General features: G+C 47.1%; 1 protein-coding gene across 2 annotated transcripts in view; it reads right to left on the minus strand.

The window, feature by feature from the left end:
• The window catches only part of zfr (zinc finger RNA binding protein), a 69,435-nt gene extending 59,542 nt beyond the window's left edge, over nucleotides 1-9,893 (minus strand). Inside the window, exons 1-3 of one of the 2 annotated variants that reach the window (XM_085973722.1) lie at nucleotides 9,513-9,867; nucleotides 9,174-9,262; nucleotides 8,876-8,957 (exon numbers count right to left, since the gene is read on the minus strand). In XM_085973722.1, the coding sequence (XP_085829848.1) occupies nucleotides 8,876-8,957; nucleotides 9,174-9,210 (119 nt within the window). In that variant the 5' untranslated portion in view covers nucleotides 9,211-9,262; nucleotides 9,513-9,867. Of the gene's footprint in view, nucleotides 1-8,875; nucleotides 8,958-9,173; nucleotides 9,263-9,512 lie in introns of both variants that reach the window. The other variant, XM_085973729.1, reaches the window with a different exon arrangement.
• Nucleotides 9,894-27,438: the final 17,545 nt, after the last annotated feature.

Below are 27,438 nucleotides of genomic sequence, written 5' to 3' on the forward strand. Positions count from 1 at the left end.
ACAGGAAGGTGCCGGGCGAAGGGGAAAGGGTGTTGGGGGCGATAGTGGAGTGGACAAGGGTGTCGTGGAGGGAGCGGTCTCTACGGAATGCTGAAAAAAGGGAGGGGAGGGGGAAGATGCGTTTGGTGGTGGGATCACACTGGAGGTGGCGGAAATGGCGGAGGATATGATCCGTTGAATGTGGAGGCTGGTGGGGTGAAAGGCGAGGACAAGGGGAACTCTGTCGTGGTTCCGGGAGGGAGGGGCAGGGGTGAGGGCAGAAGTGTGGGAAATAGAACGGCCACGGTCAAGGGCCGTGTCAACCACTGTAGAGGGGAATCCTCGGTTGAGGAAAAAGGAAGACATGTCAGAAGCACTGGTATGGAAGGTGGCATCGTCAGAGCAGATGCAGTGGAGATGGAGAAACTGGGAGAATGGAAGAGGGTCTTTACAGGAGGCGGGGTGGGAGGAAGTGTAGTCCAGGTAGCTATGGGAGTCAGTGGACCATGTGAAGGTGAGGGAAGGGTGGAAATTGGAAGCAAAGTGAATGAAATTATCCCCTCACCTCCCCTTTCAGCATTCCGTAGGGACCGCTCCCTCCACGACACCCTTGTCCACTCCGCTATCACCCCCAACACCCCTTCACCCGGCACCTTCCCGTGCAAGCGCAGGAGATGCAACACATGCCCTTATACCTCCCCCCTTCCCAGTGTCCAGGGCCCAAAACACCCCTTCCAGGTGAAACAGTGATTTACTTGTACTGCTCGCAATTTAGTATACTGTATTCGCTGCACACGATGTGGTTTCTTCTACATTGGGGAGACCAAACGCAATTGGGTGACCGCTTTGCGGAACACCTCCGTTCAGTCCGCAAGGGGGGCCCCCCCCCGAGCTTCCGGTCACCTGTCATTTTAATTCATCGCTCCATTCCCACTCAGACCTCACCGTCCTCTGCCTCTTGCATTGTTCCACGGAAGCTCAGCATAAACTCGAAGAACAGCACCTCATCTTTCGATTAGGCACTTTACAGCCTTCCGGACTCAACATAGAGTTCAACAATTTCAGATCATAACCTCGGCCCCTATCATATATATATATTTATATTTTTTTTTTATCCACACTTTTTGTCTGTTTTTTCTTCTCTCCCACATAGCGGCTGTCTTCCATTCTGCCAGCACAATCTACACTTCATCTAGAGCCATCCTTTGTTTCTTAACCTGTTCCACTACCATCTCCTTTTGCCTTGAATATCTCTTAATCTCTCCCGCCTTCCATCCCATCACAGACCTTCCCTTTTGTTCTTTCATCCCCTCCCCCCTTTCCCAGCCTCTTCACTTGCTTAAAAATCTGTTCCATTTTCTGCTTTTTTCCAGTTCTGACGAAAGGTCATCGACCTAAAATGTTAACTGTTTCTCTCTTCACAGATGCTGCCTGACCTGCTGAGTTTCTCCAGCATTTTTTTGTTTTTATTTCAGATTTCCAGCATCTGCAGTATTTTCCTTTTGTATATCATCAGGTTCTGTTTCTATTTTTCAGAATCAATTCCTTTTCTACTGTTAACTCAATACATTGTTCTGCAGCCTCTTCTCATATACCCATGTTCTCACTTCCAACATCATTTGTAAAAAAAATGCAAAATATTTAATACTTCCATCAGACTCCCTCCTTCATTTGTGAGCAGATCTACCCTCTCTAATTATTCTTTATTAAAAAGCCAGACATATTTTCTTCTGTATGATCCGCTAGCCTTTTTACAGGTTCTTACGCTCCTTCTAATCTCCACTTTCACCTCCCCACTACACTTTCTATACTCATAATTAGCTTTAGTATTGTTAGCCCAAGTTTCATGCCTCCTTACATTTTAAGTTTAGTTTTAATCTATTTATCCACATACACTATCCTTTGATGCACCAGCTTTTCAACTTGTAGGAATACTTTGTAGGTATTGTGTACTCTCCACCTAATGTGAAGACTCCCCAATGCTAATCCATTTTTCTGTTTACTAACTTTTCCGCCCAGTTAATTTGGGTCAGATTATTTCTTAGCCCTTCCAATCTCTTCTTTCACTTCCCTACTACACTTTCTATATTCCTCACAGATCTTTAGTATTGTTATCTGTAATGTTATCATATACCTCCCTTTTAAACTTAGCTTCATTTTAATCTATTTATTTATCCATAGAACTCTGTACTTTGATCTACCCAGTTTTTAAAGTTTGTACAGGAAACTTTCTGGTATCCGGCACTGACGGGACCGAGCTGGTGCCATACCATCAAAACTGCCGTAGAAACCAGCGCTAATGTTAAAACATACAGAGCTTTTGAGCTCCGTGTGAATCAACAAACCCTGTTGTTTAGCAACAGCTTCAAAACAGTCGGCCGCAGCTTAAAAGCGTCTCTGTAGCTAAGCAACAGCTTCAGCTAGACCTTGCAGAGCCTGACTGGAAAAAAAAAGCAACGAGAAGTAAAAAAAACTTATAGGAAACGGCTCCTGAATTTTGCCGGTAGATAGAGCTTTCCGGACATTTAACCTCCAGTTAAATAAAAGTTTCCTGTACCTGGTATGGAGTAGGGAAAGAAAATATTTATGTGATTAAAAACTTTTGGTAAGAACTTTGACCAGACCCAGTCTTCACAGAATCCCCACAGTGCAGATAGAGGCCATTTCGGCCCATCGAGCCTGCACCGACATATCCCACCCGATCCCCGTAACCCGTACACCAACACATAACCCCACTTATTTAATCCCCCTAACACTAAGGGTCAATTTTTATCATAGCCAATCAACCTAACCCGCACATCTTTGGACTGTGGGAGGAAACCGGAGCACCCGGAGGAAACCCACGCAAACACAGGGAGAATGTGCAAACTCCACACAGACAGTCACCCGAGGCCGGATTCGAACCCGGGTCCCTGGCGCTGTGAGGCAACAGTGCTAACCACTATGCCACCGTGCTGCCCAGTCTTCTTGAATTTAGTAGCATAACCATATACTTGCAGACTCAGAAGATTCAGCGATGTCTGAATTCTGCTAACAATGTGAAGCAACCTACTTCAGCATAACAACTTGCATTTATATAGTGCCTTTAACTTAGTAAAATGTGCCAAGGTGCTTCACAGGAGCGTTAACAAAATTTGACACGAGGCACAAAAGGAGATATTTGGATCGATGACCAAAAGCTTGGTTAATGAGGTAGGTTTTAAGGAGTGTCTTAAAAGGAGGAGAGGTAGAGAGGCAGAGAGTTTTAGGGAGGGAATTCCAGAGCTTAGGCCACCAATGGTGGAGCGATGAAAATCGGTGATGCACAAGAGGCCAGAATTGAAGGAATGCAGAGATTTCGGTGGGTTGTAGGGCTAGAGGATTCTTGGGATGTGTGAAATCATGGGCAGAGAATGTGTACAAATTATACAGGAAACTTTGGTTTATCTGGAGGTTAACTGTCCGGAATGCTTGAGCCATCTGCAAAATTCAGGAGTCGGTTCAGTAAGTTTTTTTTTCTTTTCGTTGCTTTTTTTTCCCCCACCAGTCAGGCTCTGCAAGGTCTAGCTAAAGCTGTTGCTTAGCTACAGAGACGCTTGCAAACTACGGCCGACTGTTTAGAAGCTGTTGCAACAGGGTTTGTTGCTAGATACGGAGCTCAAAAGCTTCCATATGTTTTAACATTAGCGCTGGTTTGTCTGGCAGTTTTGATGGGACGGCAACAGCTCGGTCCCGGATATCAAAGTTTCCTGTACAATAGTTTATATTTATTAAATGCTATTCAATGTGTTGTTTTTTAACAAACAAGCTACATACATAAGTCTGTATTAAACAAGCTCAATTCAACAGGGATCAGAATGGCTTTTGATTATCGATGTACCAATTTTATGAACCGTCAGGAGCTCCATCTGACCCATCATGGCTCTTACAACATTCCATTCTGTGGCCCAGTCGAGAAGCCATTCTCACCAATCCCGAGAGAAATAGGAATCATATATTCGGTATTGCCCTCCCAAGCGAAAAGAGACAGCTGAAAGTACTTGTGCAGTCCAGTTACAATATCTACCTCTAGCTAATCTCTTTTCTGGAAGAGATGCGCAATGGCATATTCTTTTTTATAATCAAAAAACTTTCTCCTCATTCTCAGATGTTACTATAGGAACTGTACTTCTTCAAAAATAAAATTGCTGTCATGTTATGTCACAATATCATGAGTATTTTGGAAAACAAGATATCAGACAATGGATTTTGTTGGGATTAATATGTAGTACCACCTTATGAACTGCTGGAGCAACAAAGTGATCACAAACTTCAACTGTCATAAGCAGTCCAGTAGTAAGGAGACTGCACCACCCGATTTTGTCACTCCACGCAAATCAGGAGGTCTTGAGAAAACATTCAAATTTACAAATAATGTCAATCCACCCATTCGTAGCCAGCTAAGTGATTGTGGGAACTGCGTAACTGTCAAATCTCATTGGTCCTGGCAATCTCATTTCATTAGTCAATGATCCCTGGTAACATCTTCTCATTGATGCCTGCTAAGACTGTACCTGTCAATCCAAGTTAGTTTTGATCTCGCACATAGCAGCAGCCACATACTGCACAACCAGATCTCAATCTAGGACCTGGCCTGCACCCTACACTCTCATCTGACTCTGCCCCACTGGACAAAAGCCCTGGCCCTATTCTCCAGACAAAATATCAGCTACTTTACAGAACTGTTGGACTTCCATGTTTAAAAATCTGCGTAATAAGATTACAACACTGAGGGGGGGGGGGGGAAAAATACAATAATATAGGTATTTGGGAGCAATACTTAAAAAAATACAAATTGACGAGTTTGGTACTGCTTACTGTGGCTACAATAACCACTGGTACGTATGCTACAATTTTACTTTTGGAGTTGTATAAACCAGGATGATGATTATTTGAGTGACATAGTAGGCATTGTTATATTATGTGGATGTGCAAGTGTCTGGAGTTCTGTCAGTCGTTTCTAAAAAGCATAATCTGGAATTGAAATAGCAATGCTTCCAACAGGAGGCAATAAGGGTAAAATTTACAACAACTTCTTGTATTTATAGTGCCTTTAACATAGTAAAATGACCCATGGCGCGTCACAGAAGGAGACAAAAAATTTACACCAAGCCATATAAGGGGAAATTTGGGCAGAGCTTGGTCAAAGAGGTAAGTTTTAAGGAGTGTCTTAAAGAAGGAAAGAGTGGTGGAGAGGTTTAGGGAGGGTATTCCAGAGCTTAGGGCCGAGACAACAGAAGGCACGGCCACCAATGGTTGAGTGATTATAATCAGGGATGTTCAAGAGAACAGAATTAGAGGAGCGCAGATATCTCGGGGGGGGGGGGGGGGGGGGGGGGGTTGTGGAGCTGGAGACGATTACACAGATAGGGAGGGGCGAGGCCATGGAGGAATTTGAAAACAAGGATGAGAATTTTGAAATTGAGGCGGTGCTTAACCGGGAGCCAATGTAGGTCAGCGAGCACAGGGGTGATGGGTGAACGGGACTTGGTGCAAGTTAGGACACGGGCAGCCGAGTTTTGGATGACCTCAAGTTTACATAGGGTAGAACATGGGAGGCCAGCCAGGAGTGCATTGGAATAGTCACGTCTAGAGGTAACAAAGGCAGGGATGAGGGTTTCAGCAGCAGATGAGCTGAGGCAAGGGCGGAGACAGGCGATGTTACGGAGGTGGAAATAGGCGCTCTTACAGTCATGCTGTGGATATGTGGTTGGAAGCTCATTTCGGGGTCAAATATGACACCAAGGTTGTGAACAGTGTGGTTCAGCCTCAAAGAGATATTAGGGAGAGGGATGGAGTCAGGGATAGAGTGTTTGTGGCAGGGACCGAAAACAATGGCTTCAGTCTTCCCAATATTTAACTGGAGAAAATTTCTGTTCATCCAGAACTGGATGTCTGACAAGCAGTTTGACAATTTAGAGACCGTGGAGGGGTTGAGAGAAGTGGTGAGGTAGAACTGGGTGTCATCAGCGTACATGTGGAAACTGACGCTGTGTTTTCGGATGATGTCCCCAAGAGGCAGCATGTAGATGAGAAATAGGAGGGGGCCAAGGATAGATCCTTGGGGGACACCAGAGGAAACGATGCAGGAAGAGAAGCCATTGCAGGTGATTCTCTGGCTATGATTAGATAAGAATGCAACCAGGTGAGTGCAGTCCCGCCCAGCTAGATGACGGTGGAGAAGCGTTGGAGGAGGATGGAGTGGTCAACCGTGTCAAAGGCTGCAGACAAGAAAAGGACGAGGAGGGATAGTTTATCTTTGTCACAGTCACGTAGGATGTCATTTGTGACTTCGATGAGAGCCGTTTCGGTACATTTGGCAGAATCCTGATTGGAGGGATTCAAACATGGAGTTGTAGGTAAGATGGGCACAGATTTGGGAGGCAACAACAGGTTCAAGGACTTGAGAGAAAAAGGAGGTTGGAGATGGGGCGGTAATTTGCAAGGAGTGAGGGGGGTCAAGGGTTGGTTTTTTGAGGAGCTGGGTGATGACGGCAGATTTGAGGGCGAGGGGGACAGTACCTGAGGAGAGAGTACCGTTAACAATGTCAGCTAACATGGGAGCCAGAGAAGGAAGTTGGATGGTCAGCAGTTGGGTGGGAAATAGGGTCGAGGGAGCAGGAAGTGGGTCTCATGGACAAGATGAGCGCAGAGAGGTCATGAGGGGAGATTGGAGAGAAACTGGAAAAATGTGAGTGTTCAGGGCTAGGGCAGGGGGAATCTTAAGAGGAAGTTTGGCTCGGTGGGCTAGGGGAAGAAAGGGAAGTGGCAGAGGCAGCTGAACGGATGGTCTCAATCAGAGACAGAGAAGTCCATGAGCTCCTCACACTTGTAATTGGAGGGGAGGGTGGAGGAGAAAGTGGAGAGGGGTTTAAGAAGACGGTTAGCAGTAGAGAATAGAAGCCAGGATTTATCTTTGCATTCCAGAATAATTCTGGAATAGTGAGCAAGACCCGATAATGCTTTATGTGGTCCAGCCAGATCTGGTGGTTAATGGCTAAACCAGTTGTCCGCCATATCCGTTCAAGTTTGCATCCCTTGGACTTAAGAGAGTGAAGGCGAGGGCCGTACCAGGGGGAACGGCCAGGGTGAGAGCAATTGTTTTAAATAGGTACTATGACATCAAAAGTGGTGGTGAGGGTGTGGCTGAGCAGATCGGTACCTGCAGAAATGCTGTGGTGAATGGAGGGCTAATGGCTGGACAGTTAGGATTTTGTAAGAGAATTGGGAGTTCTTTTTTTCCAGGGGCGGACACAGAAGGAAGTAGGGTTGTGGGATGTGGGTGGAGAGTGATGAGGAAGTGGTCAGAGATGGCCTTATCTACAATTGACATGATGGGAGTAGCGAGGTCGAGGGTGTGGCCGTGAATATGGGTTGGGGTGTTTACATGGAGGGAGAGATTAAGAGAGGATGGGAGGTTAGTGAGCTCAGAGGAGAGAGCGCGTGATGAATTGAGATGGAGTTTGAAATCACCAAAGACGAGAAGTTGCTCGGTGCAGAAGCTGAGGAAGGAAAGCAGTGAAGATATCCCGGTAATAAAATTTTTATGGTACTTGGGTGAGTGGTGGAGAACGAGAATTTTTAATGAGAAGTCAGAGGGGTGGAATAAGTTGTGTAATTTAGTGCTCCAATTCAATTCTGACATGTAACTTCCATGAATAGGTTTATTTCAAGACCAATTCCATGTTCATCTTCCCAGCTGCTTTTACTTCCAAATATATTTCAGACACAAGCATACTTAAATGATGCCAAAATGCAACAAAATTCAAATCACATTCTTACATCAGCAGGCAATGCCACAACATCTAATGGAGAAATCCTACTGCAGGTCAGTGAAATAGATGGGAGGGCTTTAATGAATTTGACACTGTAGGTGACTTGGTTTTGAACTGAGGCAGTAGAGCTTGGTATAAAACAAGACATTATATACAGATTCATTTCCCTCCTCCTTAAAAATCTTATATTCAGTGTGCCAGAACATTAATTCTGTTTTCTGGGGAGATTACAAGTCTGATTTGTAATTCATTTTACTCATTTATACTGGGAAAAACTTGACATAATAATCTAGTACCACACGGTGACATCACGTATCAGATCGCACCCTCTGCGTGAATACTTTAAAACCTGTCCCTCTACTGATAATAGTGGAAATGCTGGTAAAACTCGAACAGGGGGAGAAGATCCAAACACGAAATTAAATATTAGTTTGACCCATTAAATCAATAAACATCGTCACTAATGGCACATCCGAAGTGCTGAATATGGGCTAACTTTTGTTTAAATGCCAATAGCAACACTGTGTAAAATTTTCTCAACGTAACTAAAAGTGAGAAAGGGGTTCGCTGGTCCTGAGCTCTTGCCCTCTTTGTTGCACCAAGGGCTCAGACCCAGATCCCAGTCACACCTGTTTGATGATCCATGAAGATCCTCTGCAAGGACCATTACAAACCTACGCGATTTTTAAAAAAATCAGAAGGGAGGTCGAAACAGAAGAGATGAATGGACTCGAAGGGGAAAAAAAAGCACAGAATTTTTTTAAGTTTAATTTCAATCAAAATAAAAATCCGCTGACAAAGTACCCACCCGCATTATTAGAAACCACACACCGTGTCGCCATTTTGTGACTACAATTCGAAAGGGAGTTTTAATTTATACACAGCGGAGGAAGAGCAGTAAAAAAAAAAGGCCGCGCGGTCACGTTTCTTTTCTAAAATTACCAATGTGTGGGGAATATGTATTTTCTTTTTTGCCCCCTTCAATTAAATTGAGAAAAATGAAAAAAAATCAGCGAATTGCGGAGGAGGAGGGTGGGGGGAGGGGAGCTGCCGATTTGAATGAAAGTGTGAAAGGCCGCGGAATGTGTGCGGTAATAACGTACCTGTACTGCGCAGCACCACCATGGGTAAATCCAAAGTAGTTACTGGTAGCCATTTTGGCATCTTCGCCGAGCCGGCCGGGCACTGGGCACCACGCGAAGCGCCCAAACAAACAAGAGGGAGAAGGGAGAGACCAGTAAAACATCATCAGAGCTCACACATCACATCGTTCAGCTTCAGCTAACAGGAAAAAAATCTCTTTAACAACGTCTTTAGCATTCTCCACAAACCGAAAGCAGCGCCATTTCTTTTACTCTTTAAAAAAAAGGATTTTTCTTTTAAATCGCCAATTCTACTTACCGTACGTGAAAGAAACAACTGGGCATATAGGAATCATGGGGGTTTCTTTGAGCGACCAACTGCGACCTTTCACCTTTCAAGTGTGCAACCTGTGGAGAAATACGTCAGCTGTCAGGAGGGGGCGCAGTGCGCACGCGTCGCTCCACCAATGCTTTCTGGAGATTGTAGTCTTTTATTTTACAAATAACAACTTGCATTTTAATTTTTTTAAACACATAAATAAGGAAGGGCCGACAGCAAATAAAAGGGGAGTATTTATGCACTTTTTCATACCCAAACAAGTCACAAAAATATAAGAATTACCGACATATTAAAATATTTTGTAAAGAAAATCCAAACCTTATATCCAGTCCACAGAGAGAGAGGGAAGGTTGGTGCAGCCGTCAGATCCCCCATTCGATGTTCTGCTCTATCTGATTCCCTTCCCCCACCAGAGCAGAGATTTGAGAAAATCCACTCACCGTTTTTTTGTATGATATCTATCTCTATCTATAAAAAAATAAGGATCCACTTGTTTCTGTGCGTCTGGCTATAAGAACAGAAACACGTTACAGCTGCTCTCTTCATTTCAATAGATTTACATTCTGCTTCACGGCTTTTTCTCATCTGGTCTGTGCTGGCACTGGTCTGACCTTGGCAAGTATGCAACCTACAATCTTAATCCAGCCCTGTCAAATCTAATGCATGAGGCTCACACGTTTACAGCTCTTCTTACATACTCGTGTTAAGAAGACGGGACACCCTGTTCCTGTCCCAGTTTTGCTGGCAGCATTACAGTGAGACAATAAATTATTTTGCAGCAGTTTAGTGACCGGTTTTTCCTTACCCTACAGGGCTATCAGATATCCCATGAATTCTACTCTGCACAGGAAAACACAGCTTAAAATGTGCTCTGCACGAGGCCCACACCACCACCACCACATTGAGTTAATCTTATTTCAGCAATGCCAACATTGCAACACGGGAGTAGTTATTAATGCATATACCCTGGAAGGGTGGTGATTTTGAGAATAAATTCAGCTGAATAAAAACTAGTTATAACATTTTTTGAGAAAAATATATAAATCCGGAGGTATCATAATTGTTACCTTCATGATTGCATTACTGCCACTGCTTCATGAGACTGGATTCACCGTACTTGCCACTCCTGCCTGTGGCTGTGGACCCCACTTGAATCCTGCCTGCCCAGTGCCATTACCATACCACCATCTCAGGTGAGTGGAATCAAGCCATCAAAGGAGAGGCCAGTCAGACTGTGCAAGAAAGAATGGTCCTATGCTTTCACTTAAAAGGACATTCACAGTAAATTCTAGGTTACCTTGGGGTTTTGTAAATGTTCATCCTATGTGCCATTACTGGTTGTCATTCCAGACCCAAGCTCCCTGCTTTGTCAGCAACCTTTCAGTTCTTCCCATTTCCTGTCGCTCCCTTCTTGGTCTGTTCCCCTACTTCCTTCACCCCACCATTGGCAGCCATGCCATCATCCATCAAGGCCTTAAACACTGGAATTCCCTCCCAAAACTCTTCTCCTCGCTACCTCTCCTCCTTTAAGACGCTGCTTAAAACCTACCAAATGTTTGGTCACCTGTCCTAATGTCTCCTTCATAAAAATGTCAATTTATGTCTTATGCTCCTTTGAAGAGCCTTGGGACATTTTACTACGTTAAAGGCGCAATATAAATGCAAGCTGTTGTTATTCATACTGCTCCGCCCTCCTTTCTGCGCCACATCCCTCTCAACCCTCTACTTCAACCTGCACATAAACTTCCTCCTACCTTACCCTTTTTTACTTTCCCACAATCACCTATCATGGCATCACCCCAGGATTGAGTGTCTCCTTGACTAGCACAAATCTTTACTCCATCCTCCACCCTGCTGGTGGCTGACCAGAGCAGCCAGGCAAATCTCCTTATTCCTCAGGGTATAAACTTCTCTAACTTTCTCTTGCCTACTTTTCTGACACTTTCTGCGGCTGTCCTGCTACCGATGGACTCTATCATTTTCAAAATACTTGTTCCCTCACAAAAAAGGTTCTCCCTATCCACAATCTAATCCTGTACACAGCAACAGCCAAGGCATAATGGAAATCTGGTTCACTAACAATGATTCCTTCATATTCACTGAGGCCACCACACCCTGCCCAGCTACACATTCCACTATGTACCTCTGATGGTAGTGTGGCACTCATCCCAGATCCTGCCTCCTTACTTCTTTGACACTTTCCCCTCATTTGAGTACATCACCATCTACCACTCCTCCCATTTCTCTTTTATGGTCCTCCAGCTACTTCCTCACCAAAATCCCATTCCTATAATATTTAGTCTCAGCACCAAGCCAACAGTTCACCCTCAGCGACTTCAACCTGCAATTCTCCTGCCCGTCTCCATTTTCTCTGCTGTTCCATCCTCACACAATCTCACACTTTCCTTCCCTCATCTGCAACTACCTCTCAATCATGTATCACATGAGGTCACAACACTGCAAAGTCTTAACCACCTGACATGACATGACCATCTTCGTTGCGCTGCTCAACAGCTTTCCCTCCTCCACCTTTAGTGCCCTCCAGATCCTTCACAGTGTTTCATTCCTGTAATTCTAACTGATAATACAGCCACATTCAGGACCTCAAAACTAAGGACTCCAGGCTTTGGAAGACCTGGAATGAGACTGGCCTGGGTGTCCAGCACCATATATGGTTCGAACATTTTAAGCAGTATTGATTCTCCCTACAGCCAAATCCTATGATTATTCAGGACCATTCTGGAGGGCAAGGACACCCCAAACTTCTCGACTGCCCCATTAACTGCCTCCATTGGCCTCTCTCTCCATCTCTTCTGATGCCAGTATGAAGAGCTGATCAATTGCTTTTTATTCAAAATTGAGACTATCTAGTCCCCTGCCTTTGCCCTCTCTTCATGCATGCTCACACGCATAATAACAGACAATTTCTTCCTCATCCTCCTCACTCTCCTAGCTGTCACCATTTTTCATGATGTCCACATCTATCTCCCTCTCTTTCCATCCCCATTTCTATCTAATGCATAACTCCCTCCACTTCTCTGCTATACCTGTTTTGCCCGGCATATTTCTTCCTTTTTCCCCCCACCATCTCCGTCAGCATATCTTATTTCCCCATTCCTCCCTCTTCCTCCTCTATTATATCTCTCTTGAATCATTCTTCCCAATCTATCTCTCCCCTTTGTCTCTTCATTTCCATTTTTGTCTCTTATTCCCTGTAAGAATATCGATATGTTTTTACATTACTTTTATTTCGAACAAAGACGGAACAGGAATGTAGACAGAATCGGTTTAAATCATGCTCTCGAAAAGCCTATCTTTTCCCCTCAATAATGTTGATAACATTGGAGTAGGCTGAATTTCAGGACTAAGGACATTATACTCGAACAAGAATGACCAGGAGATCTAGGAGCTAATAAGCCGCAAGCGCAAGGCATTCCTGATCTGGAAACGGCAACAGAACTCGAGAGCAAGAAAGCAGCTCTACAGACGCCTGAAGGCCGAGGTCCAACAAAAAACTCGCGACCTAAAGAACAGATGTTGGGTGGAGAAAGCGCAGGAGATCCAGCAGCTAGCCAACAACCACGACATGCGTGGATTCTTTAGCGCAGTCAAGACCACCTACGGCCCAAGCACCCAAGGTCCTACCCCACTGCGGGCGAACAACGGAGACGTACTCATCAAGGACAGAGAGGCAGTCAGTGCCCGCTGGAAGGAGCGCTTCGAAGATCTCCTTAACAGAGACTCTGTCTTCGACGCGAGTGTGCTCAACTCCATCCCGCAGCATGCCACCTGCTACCACCTCAGCACAACCCCAGCCCGGCATGAGGTTGAAAAGGCCATCCGACAACTTTTTTAAAAAATGTATTTGTTTTTATGGGATCTGGGTGTCGCTGGCAATGCCAGCATTTATTGCCCATCCCTAGTTGCCCTCAAGAAGGTGGTGGTGAGTCGCCTTCTTGAACCGCTGCAGTCCTTGTGGTGAAGGTACTCCCACAATGCTGTTAGGTAGGGAGTTCCAGGATTTTGACCCAGCAACGACGAATGATCGGCAATATACTTTGAAGTCAGGATGGTGTGTGACTTGGAGGGGAACTTGGAGGTGGTGATGTTCCCATGCGCCTGCTGCCGTTGTCCTTCTAGGTGGAAGAGGTCGAGGGTTTGGGAGGTGCTGCCAAAAAAGCCTTGGCGAGTTGTTGCAGTGAATCTTGTAGATGGTACACACTGCAGCCACGGTACGCCGGTGGTGGAGGAAGTGAATGTTTAAGGTGGTGGGTGGGGTGCCAATCAAGCGGGCTGTTTTGTCCTGGATGGTGTTGAGCTCCTTGAGTGTTGTTGGAGCTGCACTCATCCAGGCAAGTGGAGAGTATTCCATCACACTCCTTACTTGTGCCTTGTAGATGGTGGAAAGGCTTTGGGGAGTCAGGAGGTGAGACACTTGCTGCAGAATACCTAGCCTCTGACCTGCTCTTGTTGCCACAGTATTTGTGTGGCTGGTCCAGTTAAGTTTCTGGTCAATGGTGACCCCCAGGATGTTAATAGTGGGGGATTCGGTGATGGTAATGCCATTGAATGTCAAGGGGAGGTGGTTAGACTCTTGCTTGTTGGAGATAGTCATTGCCTGGCACTTATGTGGCATGAATGTTACTTGCCACTTATCAGCCCAAGCCTGAACGTCGTCCAGGTTTTGTTACATGCGGTCATGGACTGCATTATCTGTGGAGTTGTGAATGGCGCTGAACACTGCAGTCATCAACGAACATCCCGATTTCTGACCTTATGTTGAAGGGAAGGTCATTGATGAAGCAGCTGAAGATGGTTGGGCCTAGTACACTGCCCTAAGGAACTCCTGTAGCGATGTCCTGGGGCTGTGAGGATTGACCTTCAACCACCACGACCATCTTCCTTTGTGCTAGGTAGGACTCCAGCCAGTGGAGCGTTTCCCCCCTGATTCCCATTGACTTCAGTTTTACTAGGGCTCCTTGATGCCAGACTCGGTCAAATGCTGCCTTGATGTCAAGGGCAGTCACTCTCACCTCACCTCTGGAATTCGGCTCCTTTGTCCATGTTTGGACCAAGGCTGTAATGAGGTCGGGAGCCGAGTGGTCTTGGTGCCCAGTTTGTTGGACTCACGTGCTGGGCTCCACTATCATTGAGGATGGGGATATTCTTGGAGCCTCCTCCTCCCTCCTTTAGTTGTTTAATGGTCATCAGTGAGCAGGTTATTGGTAAGTAAGTGCCGCTTGATAGCACTGTCGATGACACCTTCCATCACTTTGCTGATGATTGAGAGTAGACTGATGGGGCGGTAATTGACCAGGTTGGTTTTGTTGTGTATGTACCTTTAAGGGAATAACTGGTCTCAGACTGCAGTACCGGCAGTGACCACCCCTGTATAAAAGGCCCTAGCAGGCTTCTGTAGTTTCAGTTTCCAGGTTGTCTCCATTCAGTAAAGACTTGTTATAATCAACTCCTGCAGTCCGTGTCTCAATTATACACAGACATAATACTGGCGACGTGTAAGAAACGAATTTACCTGCAACTCGGCAGCACCTCAGACGACGTTATTGAAGGTCGAAGCCAGAAGAAAAAAAAATAATCCAAAGAAACTCGAGAAACGGGCGTCGACCGTGGGCAACCACCCTCCAAATCATCGAATTGAAAAGTGCAGGAGAGACTGTCGAGAGCCAGGCTTGGTCTCCAGTCTGTGGTTTCCCAGCTAATCGGGCTAGTGGCAGGTAGTGCACTGATCCTTCCTGGGCTGCGGTGGGCTAGAGCTCGATCGGGTGGCTCTGCAACGGGGCCGGGCAGCGAGTCGGGAAGCAAAGAGAGAGAGAGAGAGAGAGAGAGAGAGAGGGTGGAGCACACAGGGCGCGGCCGGTGCGTCGCAGCCGGGCAGCGTTCGGACCTAAGAGGGAGGGAAGTGTCCCAGAGGGTCCGCTCCGCGACGGGAACGGTTCTTCAATTAACGGAGCAAATATTGAAGCGCGATAGAAAAATAAAAATACCGCGGAGAGCGGCGTTGGCAGCAGCGATCGGGGAGGCGCGAAGACCATAGGGCGTCGCCATTACAGGATAGTAAAATAAATAATCGCCAGCAACAGCGTTGGCAGCAGCGGCGGGAAAGCGCGGGAGGCGCCATCTTAACTCGGCGGGGAAGAAGGAAAAGCGCAGGAGGCGCCATCTTAGATTTTCAAGATTCCAAAGACTGGCGATATCACTGCCTTCGATAATGCAACAGAAGACTGGACCACGTATGTGGAAAGAGTCGAGGTATATTGCGAGGCAAACGAAATAGCCGATGAGAAAAAGGCATCGGTATTGCTAAATTTAATGGGCGCAAGAACGTACGGCCTATTGCGGGACCTGATTACTCCAGCCAAACCGAAGGCGAAGAGTTTTTAACGAAATTGTTGCTATCCTACAGGAACACCTAAATCCTACACCGCTGCCGATAGCAGAAAGATTTAAATTCCACAGGAGAAATCAGCATAAAAATGAGAGCAATGCTGATTACCTTACGGAACTACGCAAGCTATCAAAGCACTGCCAGTTCGGAGCAGGACTGGCAGATACCTTACGGGACAAATTTGTCTGTGGACTCCTGAGTGAAGGAACCCAGAAGAGGTTACTCTCAGAGAAAGAGCTGACGCTAGATAAGGCTTTCAGCGTGGCAGTATCGTACGAAGCAGCAGCAAGGGGAGCTGCGGAAATACAAGAAAAGCCACAGGAATACGGCACCCACGAAATGACACGTGGATTTGCAAAATGTTATCGCTGCGGCAGAACAAACCATGACCAGAAGGACTGCTGGTCCAAGGACAAAATATGCAGGCAATGCGGAAAGATGGGACACATTGCACGAGTTTGCAGGTCTGAGAAGAAGACCAACGACAACAAAAAGGTTACTAAGGAACCATACAGGAAAGTACAAAAGATGACGGACAGTAGTTCCGAAGACCAGATGAGCGATAGTGAATCCTGGAACAAGAGACTAAGCTGTCTCAAACTTCACAACGTAATCGCAAAAGAGGATCACCGAACCATTTGGGTCACCCTCACGATAGCAGGGTCCCAAGTCAAAATGGAATTGGATACAGGATCAGCTCTAACCGTCATGAATCGACGAGACTACGAGTGGCTATTCTCACACATACCCTTGAGAGACATCCATTGTCTTGAGGACGTATACGGGGCAAAAAGTATACCCCAGAGGAAAAATAAGGGTGCCTGTCGAATACAACGGCAAGAAAATACAGAAATTGTATCTCTACATTCTGCAAGATGGTGGACCACCGTTATTGGGACGTGAATGGATCAGAAAGATAAGTTTAGACTGGCACTCCATTCAGGCACTGACGGTGGCTGGTAAAAAGGATGACAACGTCACTCCTGGACGATTGTCAACAATCTTAGCTGACGCCAAAGAGGTATTTCAACAAGAACTGGGCACTCTTAAAGGCGTAACCGCCTCGATAAAAATAGAGGAGAATGCAATTCCCAAGTTTTTCAAAGCAAGACCGGTACCGTATGCAATTCGCCCAGCCGTCGAGGCAGAGCTGGAGAATCTGGAGAATGCAGGCGTGTTATCTAAGGTAGACTGGAGCGAGTGGGCGACACCCATCGTTCCTGTCATGAAGAAAACGTTAAACAATAAGTCTGAGGAGCCAAGGAAGGTTCGCATCTGTGGGGACTTCAAGGTGACTGTGAACCCAGTCCTTCACACAGTACAGTATCCTCTCCCGAGGATAGAAGATATTTTCGCCTCACTATCTGGAGGGAAGCGTTTTACACAAATTGACCTAGCACAAGCATATTTGCAGATGGAGGTTGAGAATCCTCTAGGAAGTATCTCACGATAAGCACTCACAAAGGTCTTTACCAGTATAATCGACTGGTATTCGGAGTAGCATCAGCTCCGGCGATATGGCAAAGAGCGGTGGAACAAGTCCTGCAAGGGATTCCGGGGACTCAGTGTTACTTGGACGACATCCTAGTGTCAGGTGAAGATGACAGTGAACACCTTGCCAACCTAGAGCAGGTGCTCACTAGACTAAGAGAACATGGGCTACGAGCCAATCGCCCCAAGTGCGAGTTTTTTAAGAAACAGATATCGTATTGTGGCCACGTGATTGATGAAGAGGGGTTACATAAGTCCCCTGACAAAATTGAAGCGGTAGTTAAGGCTCCAGCGCCTGAAAAGGTGTCGCAACTGAGGTCATTCCTCGGATTGGTGAATTACTACTGATGTGCCTTCAATAACCACAAAACTAGAAGTGATAAACTTTAACAAGTTGGCTTTTAATCACTAAGATCAGAGCTAACATCTCAACACACTGACTGGCTCGCAGGAATGAGTGATAAAGATCCTGGGATCTTTATGCAAGAGAAGTCAGGGGTGGAGCCAAGAGCCAAGACCTGGAACATTCCAGGTTAGTCAGGAAAGAGGAAGTGAAACTATACACCGTGTGGGGGAGGGTAATATACACGAGTGCAAAACGAATACAGGCAAGCCAAACACATTTCATTACATTCACCCCTTCTTTAGATTTAGTCCATCAGGGTGATGTTTCTTAAAAGTTGGTATAAGTGAGCCTGTCAGGAGGTTTTGCGGTTCTCAGTGATCGGCGCAAAGCCGGTTGGGGTGCCTCTAGGGGAGTGGATTCTGGTTCCTCCGCTGTCCGGGCCTCCGCAGTGTCTTCCAGGTTATCTGCAGTGTCCTCCAGGTTAAAGTTGGGTATTGATACCTCTGGGCGTCCTGTCTCTTTTTGGTGTAGGTCTTCCTCGGGTAGTCTCTCATCGTTCTCTCCGCTCCCCGAGGGAGCGAGGTCTTTTATGGAAACAGTGTCCTCTCGCCCGTCAGAGTATTCGATATAGGCGTACTGAGGGTTTGCATGGAGGAGCTGTACCTTTTCCACAAGGGGGTCCATTTTATGGCCTCTCACGTGCTTCCGCAATAGTACTGTCCCCGGGGACGTCAGCCACGCGGGTAGAGATATGCCCGAGGTAGATTTCCGGGGGAAAATGAACATCTTTTCGTGAGGGGTAGCGTTAGTGGCAGTACATAACAGAGACCTTATGGAGTGGAGCACGTCTGGGAGGACTTCCTGCCAGCGGGAGGTCGGAAGGCCTTTTGACTTTAAGGCTAACGTGACAGCCTTCCAAACAGTAGCATTCTCCCTTTCCACTTGCCCATTACCCCGGGGGTTGTAGCTAGTGGTTCTGCTAGTGGCTATCCCCTTTGAGAGCAAGAACTGGCGCAGTTCGTCACTCATAAATGACGTCCCCCTATCGCTGTGTATGTAGTTCGGCATGCCAAACATGCAGAATAGATTACCGAGACACTTGATGACCGTGGCACTGGTTATGTCTGGGCAGGGAATGGCGAAGGGGAAGCAGGAATATTCATCGATGATATTGAGGAAGTATACGTTACGGTCGGCAGAGGGAAGGGGTCCCTTGAAGTCCAGACTTAGGTGCTCGAATGGCCGTGTGGCTTTGATAAGGTGTGCACGGTCAGGCCTGTAGAAACGAGGCTTGCATTCCGCACAGATGCGGCAGGCTCTGGTCATTGCCCTGACCTCCTCGATGGAGTGGGGCAGATTGCGGGACTTTATAAAATGGTATAGTCGGGTGACCCCTGGGTGACAGAGGTCGTTGTGGAGACCCTGTAATTTGTCCGTATGAATGCTGGCACACATTCCCCGCGATAGGGCGTCTGGGGGGTTCATTAAGGACTCCCGGCCTGTACATAATATCATAGTCGAACGTGGATAGTTCGATCCTCCACCTGAGTATTTTGTCATTCTTGATTTTCCCCCTTTGTTTGTTATTAAACATGAAAGCCACCGACCGCTGGTCGATGAGCAGGGTGAAACGTTTGCCGGCTAGGTAGTGTCTCCAGTGCCGCACTGCCTCCACTATAGCCTGTGCCTCCTTCTCGACAGAAGAGTGCCTGATTTCAGGTCCCTGAAAGGGTTCAGGAGAAGAAGGCCACAGGTCTCCCAGCCTGATTGAGGGTCGCAGCTAAAGCAAAGTCTGACGCATCGCTTTCGACTTGAAAGGGAATGCTTTCGTCCACTGCACACAGTGCAGCCCTTTCAATGTCCTGTTTGATACTGGTGAAAGCCTCCCGAGCTTCAGCTGATAGTGGGAAGGACGTCGATTTAATGAGGGGTCGGGCCTTATCAGAGTAATTGGGCACCCATTGGGCATAATACGAAAAAAATCCCAGGCACCTTTTTAAGGCTTTGGGATTGTGTGGCAGGGGCAGTTCCTTTAGGGGGCGTAATCGGTCAGGGTCCGGTCCAATTACCCCATCTTCCACCACACAGCCGAGGATACAGAGACGGGTTGTGTTGAAGACACATTTGTCTTCGTTGTAGGTTAGATTCAGCTTTAGGGCAGTTTTAAAAAATCTCGCAAGATTTAGATCGTGGTCTTGCTGGTTGTGCCCGCAGATAGTGACATTGTCCAGATAGGGGTAGGTAGCTTGTAGTTTATTCTCGTCAACCATGCGGTCCATCTCACGTTGGAAGACCGAGACCCCATTTGTTACCCCGAAGGGCACTCTGAGAAAATGGTAGAGGCGTCCGTTCGCCTCAAAGGCGGTGTATGGGCGGTCCTCCGTTCTAATGGGGAGCTGGTGATACGCGGATTTGAGGTCGATAGTCGAGAAGACTCGGTATTGCGCGATCTGGTTGACTATTTCTGATATGCGGGGTAAAGGGTAGGCGTCCAGCTGGGTATAAATATTAACAGTCTGGCTGTAGTCAATTACCATCCGTTTCTTTTCGCTATTTTTAACTATGACTACTTGGGCACGCCACGGACTGGTACTGCATTCAATAATGCCTTCCCGCAGGAGTCTGTTCACTTCCGCCTTGATAAAGTGTCTGTCTTCCAGACTGTACCGTCTACTTTTGGTCGCTATGGGCCTACAGTTCGGAGCGAGATTAGCGAATAAGGAGGGCGGGCTGATTTTTAAGGTTGATAGGCCACAGACTGTGAGTGGCGGCTGGGACCCGCCATATGCTAGCGTGACACTTTCGTGGTGGCACTGGAAGTCCAGGCCCAAGATTACATTAACACAGAGTTCTGGCATCACGAGGAGTTTAAAATCCTTGTCGTCCGTGCCTTTTACAGTCAGTGTTACCACACAGTAGCCCAAAATGTCCGAAGTGTGGGGCTTAGCAGCCATAGCAATTCTGCTCCGTGTAGGGGTTACCGTTAATGAGTGCCACCGTACCAGGCTAGGGTGGATAAAACTCTCGGTACTCCCAGAGTCAATTAAACATTTCGTTAAATTCCCATTTACCTGTATGTCCATCATGGATTTTGTCAACGGGTGTGGCCTGGATTGATCCACCATGATCGAAGCCACTGTTGGGCCCTGGGCGGCCGTTGAGTCGGGAAAAGATGGCGGATCCCAAGATGGCGGCCCGCACGGCATGCACGAGGCGGTGACGGAGTTGGAAATCGGATTCCCCCTGCAGACTTTGCTAAAATGCCCCTTTTTCTTACATTTGAAGCATGTAGCGTCCTTCGCTGGGCATCGTTGTCTGGGGTGCTTGGCCTGGCCGCAGAAGTAGCATTTCGGGCCTCGAGACATTGCCGCTGTAGTAGGACTCCTGGGTGAACTTCTGTGTGGGGACTCCGGCGGTGTAGAGCTGGTCTGAGACCTGGATGGGGAAGATGGCTGATTCCAAGATGGCGGCCCGCTCGAGGCGGTGAGGGCCGCATGGCCGGAAGAATAAGAGTCAGAGTTTTTCTGGGCCACGTCCAGTGGCCACTGCCTTTTTTAAGTCCAGGGCCTCCTTCTCCAGCAGTCTCTGCCAGATATAATTCAATTTGAGGCTCGTGATGAAGGAATCGCGGACCAATTCGTCAGAGTACGCGTTGGCCGTCACGGCCTTGCAGTTACAGTCCCGGACCAAGTCCTTTAGGCCCTGTAAGAAATCGTCCATTGATTCCTCAGGTCGCTGCCTGCGTGTAGCCAGCAGATGTCTGGCGTACACTTCGTTTACTGGCCTCTGGTATTGGGCCTTCAGGATAGTGATGGCCTCCGTGTAAGAGGTGGCGTCCCGGATGAACGAATAAATCCGATGATTAACGCGAGTAGTCAGTAGACTCAGTTTATCTACCTCGCTAGCGGATGAGGCCCTCGCGAAGAGTTCGAAGCATTTGAGCCAGTGTCCAAATTGATTTGATGCTTCAGCAGAATGTGGATCCAAGTCCAGACGCTCTGGTTTTAGGAGTCGATCCATCCTACTATTCTTTAGTGATTAAAATTGATGTGCCTTTAATAACCACAAAACTAGAAGTTATAAACTTTAACAAGTTGGCTTTTAATCACTAAGATCAGAGCTAACATCTCAACACACTGACTGGCTCGCAGGAATGAGTCATAAAGATCCTGGGATCTTTATGTAAGAGAAGTCAGGGGTGGAGCCAAGAGCCAAGACCTGGAACATTCCAGGTTAGTCAGGAAAGAGGAAGTGAAACTATACACCGTGTGGGGGAGGGTAATATACATGAGTGCAAAACGAATACAGGCAAGCCAAACACATTTCATTACAACTACCATAAGTTTTTGCCGAATTTGTCCACAATTCTGCATCCACTGAATGCCCTACTACGAACGGGAGTAGCATGGAAATGGAGCGATGAGTGTAAGCGGGCCTTTCAGAAGAGTAAGGACCTAATCACTTCAAGAGAAGTATTGGCTCACTACAACCCATCACTACCGATAAGACTGGCGTGTGATGCGTCTCCCTACGGCATTGGGGCGGTACGGCCACGTAAATTCCTTGATGGTTCAGAGAGGCCGATAGCTTTTGCGTCACGCTCGTTAACTTCAGCCGAGCGTAACTACGCCCAGATTGACAGAGAGGTCCTCAGGCTGGTGTGGGGGGTGAAGAAGTTCAATCACTACCTGCACGGTCAGAAATTTACTCTACTAACTGATCATCAACCTCTCGTCTCCATTTTCAACCCACAGAAGGGCGTACCGATAATGACGGCACAATGGCTACAGAGGTGGTCCCTTTTCCTAGGGGCACACCAATATGACATTGAGTACAAAGGAACTAACAGCATGGGAATGCTGATGGATTGTCGCGCCTACCATTGCCGACGGTGGAAGAAGAACTGACAGTGGATCCAGTGGAGTTATTCCACTCGACTATAGTCGAATGTCTCCCTGTGACGAATGCAAACATAGAAAAGGAAACACAAAATGACCCAACACTCTCCTGGGTCTATGATTTAACGGTGAAGGGATGGCCAGCACATGGCGAACCACTGCTGCCAGCATTCTCGCCGAGAAGAGAACAGCTGTCAGTGTGCAGAGGAACCTTGATGTGTGGATCCAGAGTAGTAATTCCACCCAAATTGAAGGATAGAGTGCTCAATGAGCTTCATGAGGGTCATCTGGGAGGGGTAAAAATGAAGAACTTAGCCAGAGCGTTTGTGTGGTGGCCGGGAATCGATGGAGAAATTGAAGAGATGACCAAGAGCTGTACAGGATGCCAGAAGGTCCAAAACGCCCCACCACAAGCCCCTCTACATCCATGAGAGTGGCAAAGGGTGCACATTGATTTTGCTGGTCCCTTTATGGACTCGATGTTTTTAATTGCGGTGGATGCACATTCAAAGTGGCCAGAGGTAATAAAAATGTCCTCAACCACCACAGAAAAAACTATCACAGTCTTACGAACCATATTCGCCAGGAATGGGCTGCCGGAACAGATTTGCTCTGACAATGGACCACAGTTTGTGTCTGAAGAGTTCCGAAGGTTCTTAAAGAACAATGGTGTTAAGCATTACACATCCGCCCCATATCATCCAGCCACTAATGGATTGGCCGAGAGGTTTGTTCAAACATTCAAGGCTACTATCAAGGCAATGTGTAATGAAGATATACCCCTACAACACAAGGTGGATAACGTCTTGTTTGCCTACCGGAATGCGACACATGCGGTTACCAACCAAACTCCAGCCATGATGTTCTTCAATCGAAGACTACGATGCCGCTTGGATTTGGTTAAGCCAAACATCAAAAGAGATGTGGAGAACAGGCAGTTTCAGAATATGAATGAAAGGCTGACCAGGAGTTTTAAGATAGGTCAACCAGTTTTGGCCCGGGACTACCGCACAGAGAAATGGCAGCCAGGAACGATCTGTACACAGCAAGGACCTCTAATGTATACCGTGGACGTTGGAGAGAGCATTGTAAGACGCCATGCTGACCAGATTCTAGAGTCACTGGAAAACGTCAACTCCACACCACGATCTGATACACCTGACGATGAAACCGAAGTACCAATTGCATCTATCGCAGAATCGGTGATATTGGAAGCAGACGAACCAAACGACATTGATCCCGACGCAACCTTGCCAGAAGAACCTGATATCCCAAAGAGGCGTTATCCAGACAGAATCAGGAAGCCTCCTCAAAGACTGAACTTATAATTGCTTAACTTCAACCAATGTATCTAGCAACCGTAATTGTAATTGTAATTAGTTATTATTTAGTTGTTAAATGAATGTTATGTACTGTTTATCTAAAAGGGGAGGAATTATTGTGTATGTACCTTTAAGGGAATAACTGGTCTCAGACTGCAGTACCGGCAGTGACCACCCCTGTATAAAAGGCCCTAGCAGGCTTCTGTAGTTTCAGTTTCCAGGTTGTCTCCATTCAGTAAAGACTTGTTATAATCAACTCCTGCAGTCCGTGTCTCAATTATACATGGACATAATAGGTTTTGTCCTGCTTTTTGTGGACAGGACATACCTGGGCAGTTTTCCACATTGTCAGATAGATGCCAGTGTTGTAGCTGTACTGGAACAGCTTGGCTCGAGGTGCAGCTAGTTCTGGAACACGTCTTCAGCATGACAGCCGGGATGTTGTCAGGGCCCATAGCCTTTGCTGTATCCAGTGCGCTCAGCCGTTTCTTGATATCACGTGGAGTGAATTGAATTGGATATCACGTGGAGTGAATTGAATTGAGTTAAGTGGCTTCTGTGATGGTGGGGTCCTCGGGAGTAGGCCGATATGGATCATCCACTCGGCACTTCTGGCTGAAGTTGGTTGCAAACGCTTCAGCCTTGGCTTTTGCACTCACGTGCTGGGCTCCACTATCATTGAGGATGGGGATATTCTTGGAGTCTCCTCCTCCCCCCGTTAGTTGTTTAATGGTCAACAAGGGCAGACATCGATGACGAAGTCCAACACCGCCTTCAATGTGCCAGTGCAGCCTTCGGTCGCCTGAGGATGAGAGTGTTTGAAGACCAGAACCTCAAACCCAGCACCAAGCTCATGGTCTACAGAGCAGTAGTGATATCCGCCCTGCTGTATGCTTCAGAGATATGGACCATGTACAGCAGGCACCTCAAAGCACTGGAGAGGTATCACCAATGCTGCCTCCGCAAGATCCTGCAAATCCATTGGCAGGATAGGCGCACCAACGTCAGTGTTCTCGCTCAGGCCAACATCCCCAGCATCGCTTTGACCACGCTTCATCAGTTCTGATGGACGGGTCACATCGTCCGCATGCCCGATACGCAACTCCCAAAACAAGCGCACTACTCAGAGCTCCGACACGGCAAGAGAGCCCCAGGTGGGCAGAGGAAACGCTTCAAGGACACCCTTAAAGCCTCCTTGAAAAAGTGCAACATCCTCACCGACACCTGGGAATCCCTGGCCCAAGACCGCACAAAGTGGAGGAGAAGCATCCGGGAAGACGTCGAACACCTCAAGTCTCTTTGCCGGGAGCAAGCGGAAGCCAAGCGCAGACAGCGGAAGGAGTGCACGTCAACCCAAGCACCCCAACTACCCGCCCTTTCAACTACCATCTGCCCCACCTGTGACAGAGACTGTAGGTCCTGCATTGGACTCATCAGTCACCTGAGAACTCATTTTTAGTGTGGAAGCAAGTCATCCTCAGTTCCGAGGGACTGCCTAAGAAAAGGATGAATTTCAGGACTGAGGACATTATACTGTAAAGATAGGCACATATAAATAAATAAGCTAGGTGGATGATATTGAGCTTAAAGAATTAGTAGGATTGAAATACATAGGCTTTTAAAACACAGGCTTTTGATCACAGCAGGGGGTAGTGGAAGAGAATGAGATTGCTGCAATATAAAAGGCAATATGCTGCTATGAGAGCATGCATCAGAGGTTGTTTACAAAGAGCTATAGCTCGGCGAAAGCACTGATAGGAAGTAACAGTATGGTGGGAAAGGCATGCGGCCTCTCATCTCTGTATGGCAATTAGTTCGAGCAACTGGCTGGTCATAAAATATTAGATGGTGTTGCATCCAATGGCATCCCCACTGCTCGGGAATCACATCAGGTAAGGAGGTCGGGTGTTGTGTTAGCGTGGGATGACTTACTAACTTGACAGCTGAAAATGGTCTATAAAAGCTCCCATTTCATAGGTCTTCACTTTCCACTTGCTAGCTGCATAAAGCTCAATCTGTCTTCCAAATGCAGTAAGCAACAGCTTCTAACCTTGGAAAATGAAGATCTATGAAATGGGAGCTTTAAAGACCATTTGCAGCTGCCAAGTTAGTAAATCATCCCATGTTAACAACACCCGACCTCCTTAACGAACGTGATCCCCGAGCAGCGGGGATACTGTTGGCGAACTCTAAAAATCTAAAGGCAAGCTTAAAATAAGACTCAATTGCCTCTTAATGCATTTAATGATCTAAACTGTCTCCCCCGCCAGGGTTCCGTTCAACGCTGACACTTCACTTTCCAAGGTTAGAAGCTCTTGCTTACTGCATTTGGAAGACAGATTGAGCTTTATGCAGGTTGCAAGTGTTTGGAGCAAGCTCTCTATCCAGTGTCACCTTATTGGAACAACCTCTCTCAAATTCAAATTGCTTTATTGGCATGATAAGTTACATCTTATGTTGCCAAAGCATCAAAATACATTTATGGTTGAGCACATAAACGCAGTTCTATTCATACAGTGTATAAACAGGTATATCCCTGAGTGTATAAATATACATTCGCATTGTTTATATATATCACCATTGACAGATTGCTTCTGTCATCTCAACTTCACCTGCCATCTATTCCATCTGCATCGGTGCCCTTGAAAAAATCTCACCTTGGTCCTCAGGATCCCACCACACTCAGCCCCAACACCAGCAGCACCAGGCCCACCAACATCAACCTTCTCCACAATCAACTGATGCTGCACAGGACACAAGGCATCAGCACCAGACCACACTGCTGCCCGGGACACCAGGGATGGCCTCATCATAGCCAGATTTACTTCACTGGACGCTGCACACCCTGGCTGCCACATGATGCGCCAGGTTGGCACCACCCTACACCAACACCATAAAGTATCCCTACAATACCCAAGCCATTCCTTTCACACTCATCACCATTGTTGGGGGGGGGGGGGTACCGTTATGTCTCACCATTCACTGCAACTCACTAAGCCACTTCCAGAGGTGTGCACAAATCTGTCCAGAAACACAGTGTTGAAAATAAAGAATTCAATGTTTGACAGCACATTACCAGAAACTTCACATGAACATTGGCTAAACCACCCAATTGCCTATCCTTGTGTGTTGTTAGTTGGTATGCTTGCAGTAGAATGAGGGCGAGTGTGAGGGTGGCTAGTGAGATGGGGAAGTGATAATATTGATAGAGAGGGATGGGTGGAGGTGCAAGGTAAGTTGGTGTGAGTAAAGATGTGCAGGAGTACGGTAGGGAAGGCAGAGTGATGGGGATGTGATGAATGGCACAGCAGGATGAGGTTGAGTGTGGCTTAGCAGTAACATTTCGTGATCTACTGAGATCATTGAAAGGTTTACGCCACTGCAGCCCGGTCCTCCTGACGACATCCCTGCTTGTGCCCTCCTGTGCAATGTGCAACCAGGCTGTGTTGGTCTCCTGGGGAAGGTGTCTTCCACCCATTGGAAGGGAAGGGAACCTCCCTGTGTGCTGTGACTCCCTCCATAAGTATATGGAGAGAGTCATGGGAGAGCCTGGATGCAGCCATGCACCTTTGTGCAGTGCTCGTCAGTGTTTGCAGCTCCTCATTGCTGTAGAACACCGGCAGCACAACTGTCAAAATCAATTTGGACGTGGCCCCTTTAAGGAAACCGGCTGATGACGCATCATCAAATGACATCATCAGACCTGCTTCAATGTAAAATCACTTGGAGAGAGTGGGCTGGAGCAGGCAGCGGGCTTGAACTGCACTACCAACCCCGGCCG

The sequence above is a fragment of the Somniosus microcephalus genome, chromosome 2 (genome assembly GCF_052327205.1).
Source record: "Somniosus microcephalus isolate GS21.2 chromosome 2, FLI_Smic_1.0, whole genome shotgun sequence".
NCBI lineage: Eukaryota > Metazoa > Chordata > Chondrichthyes > Squaliformes > Somniosidae > Somniosus > Somniosus microcephalus.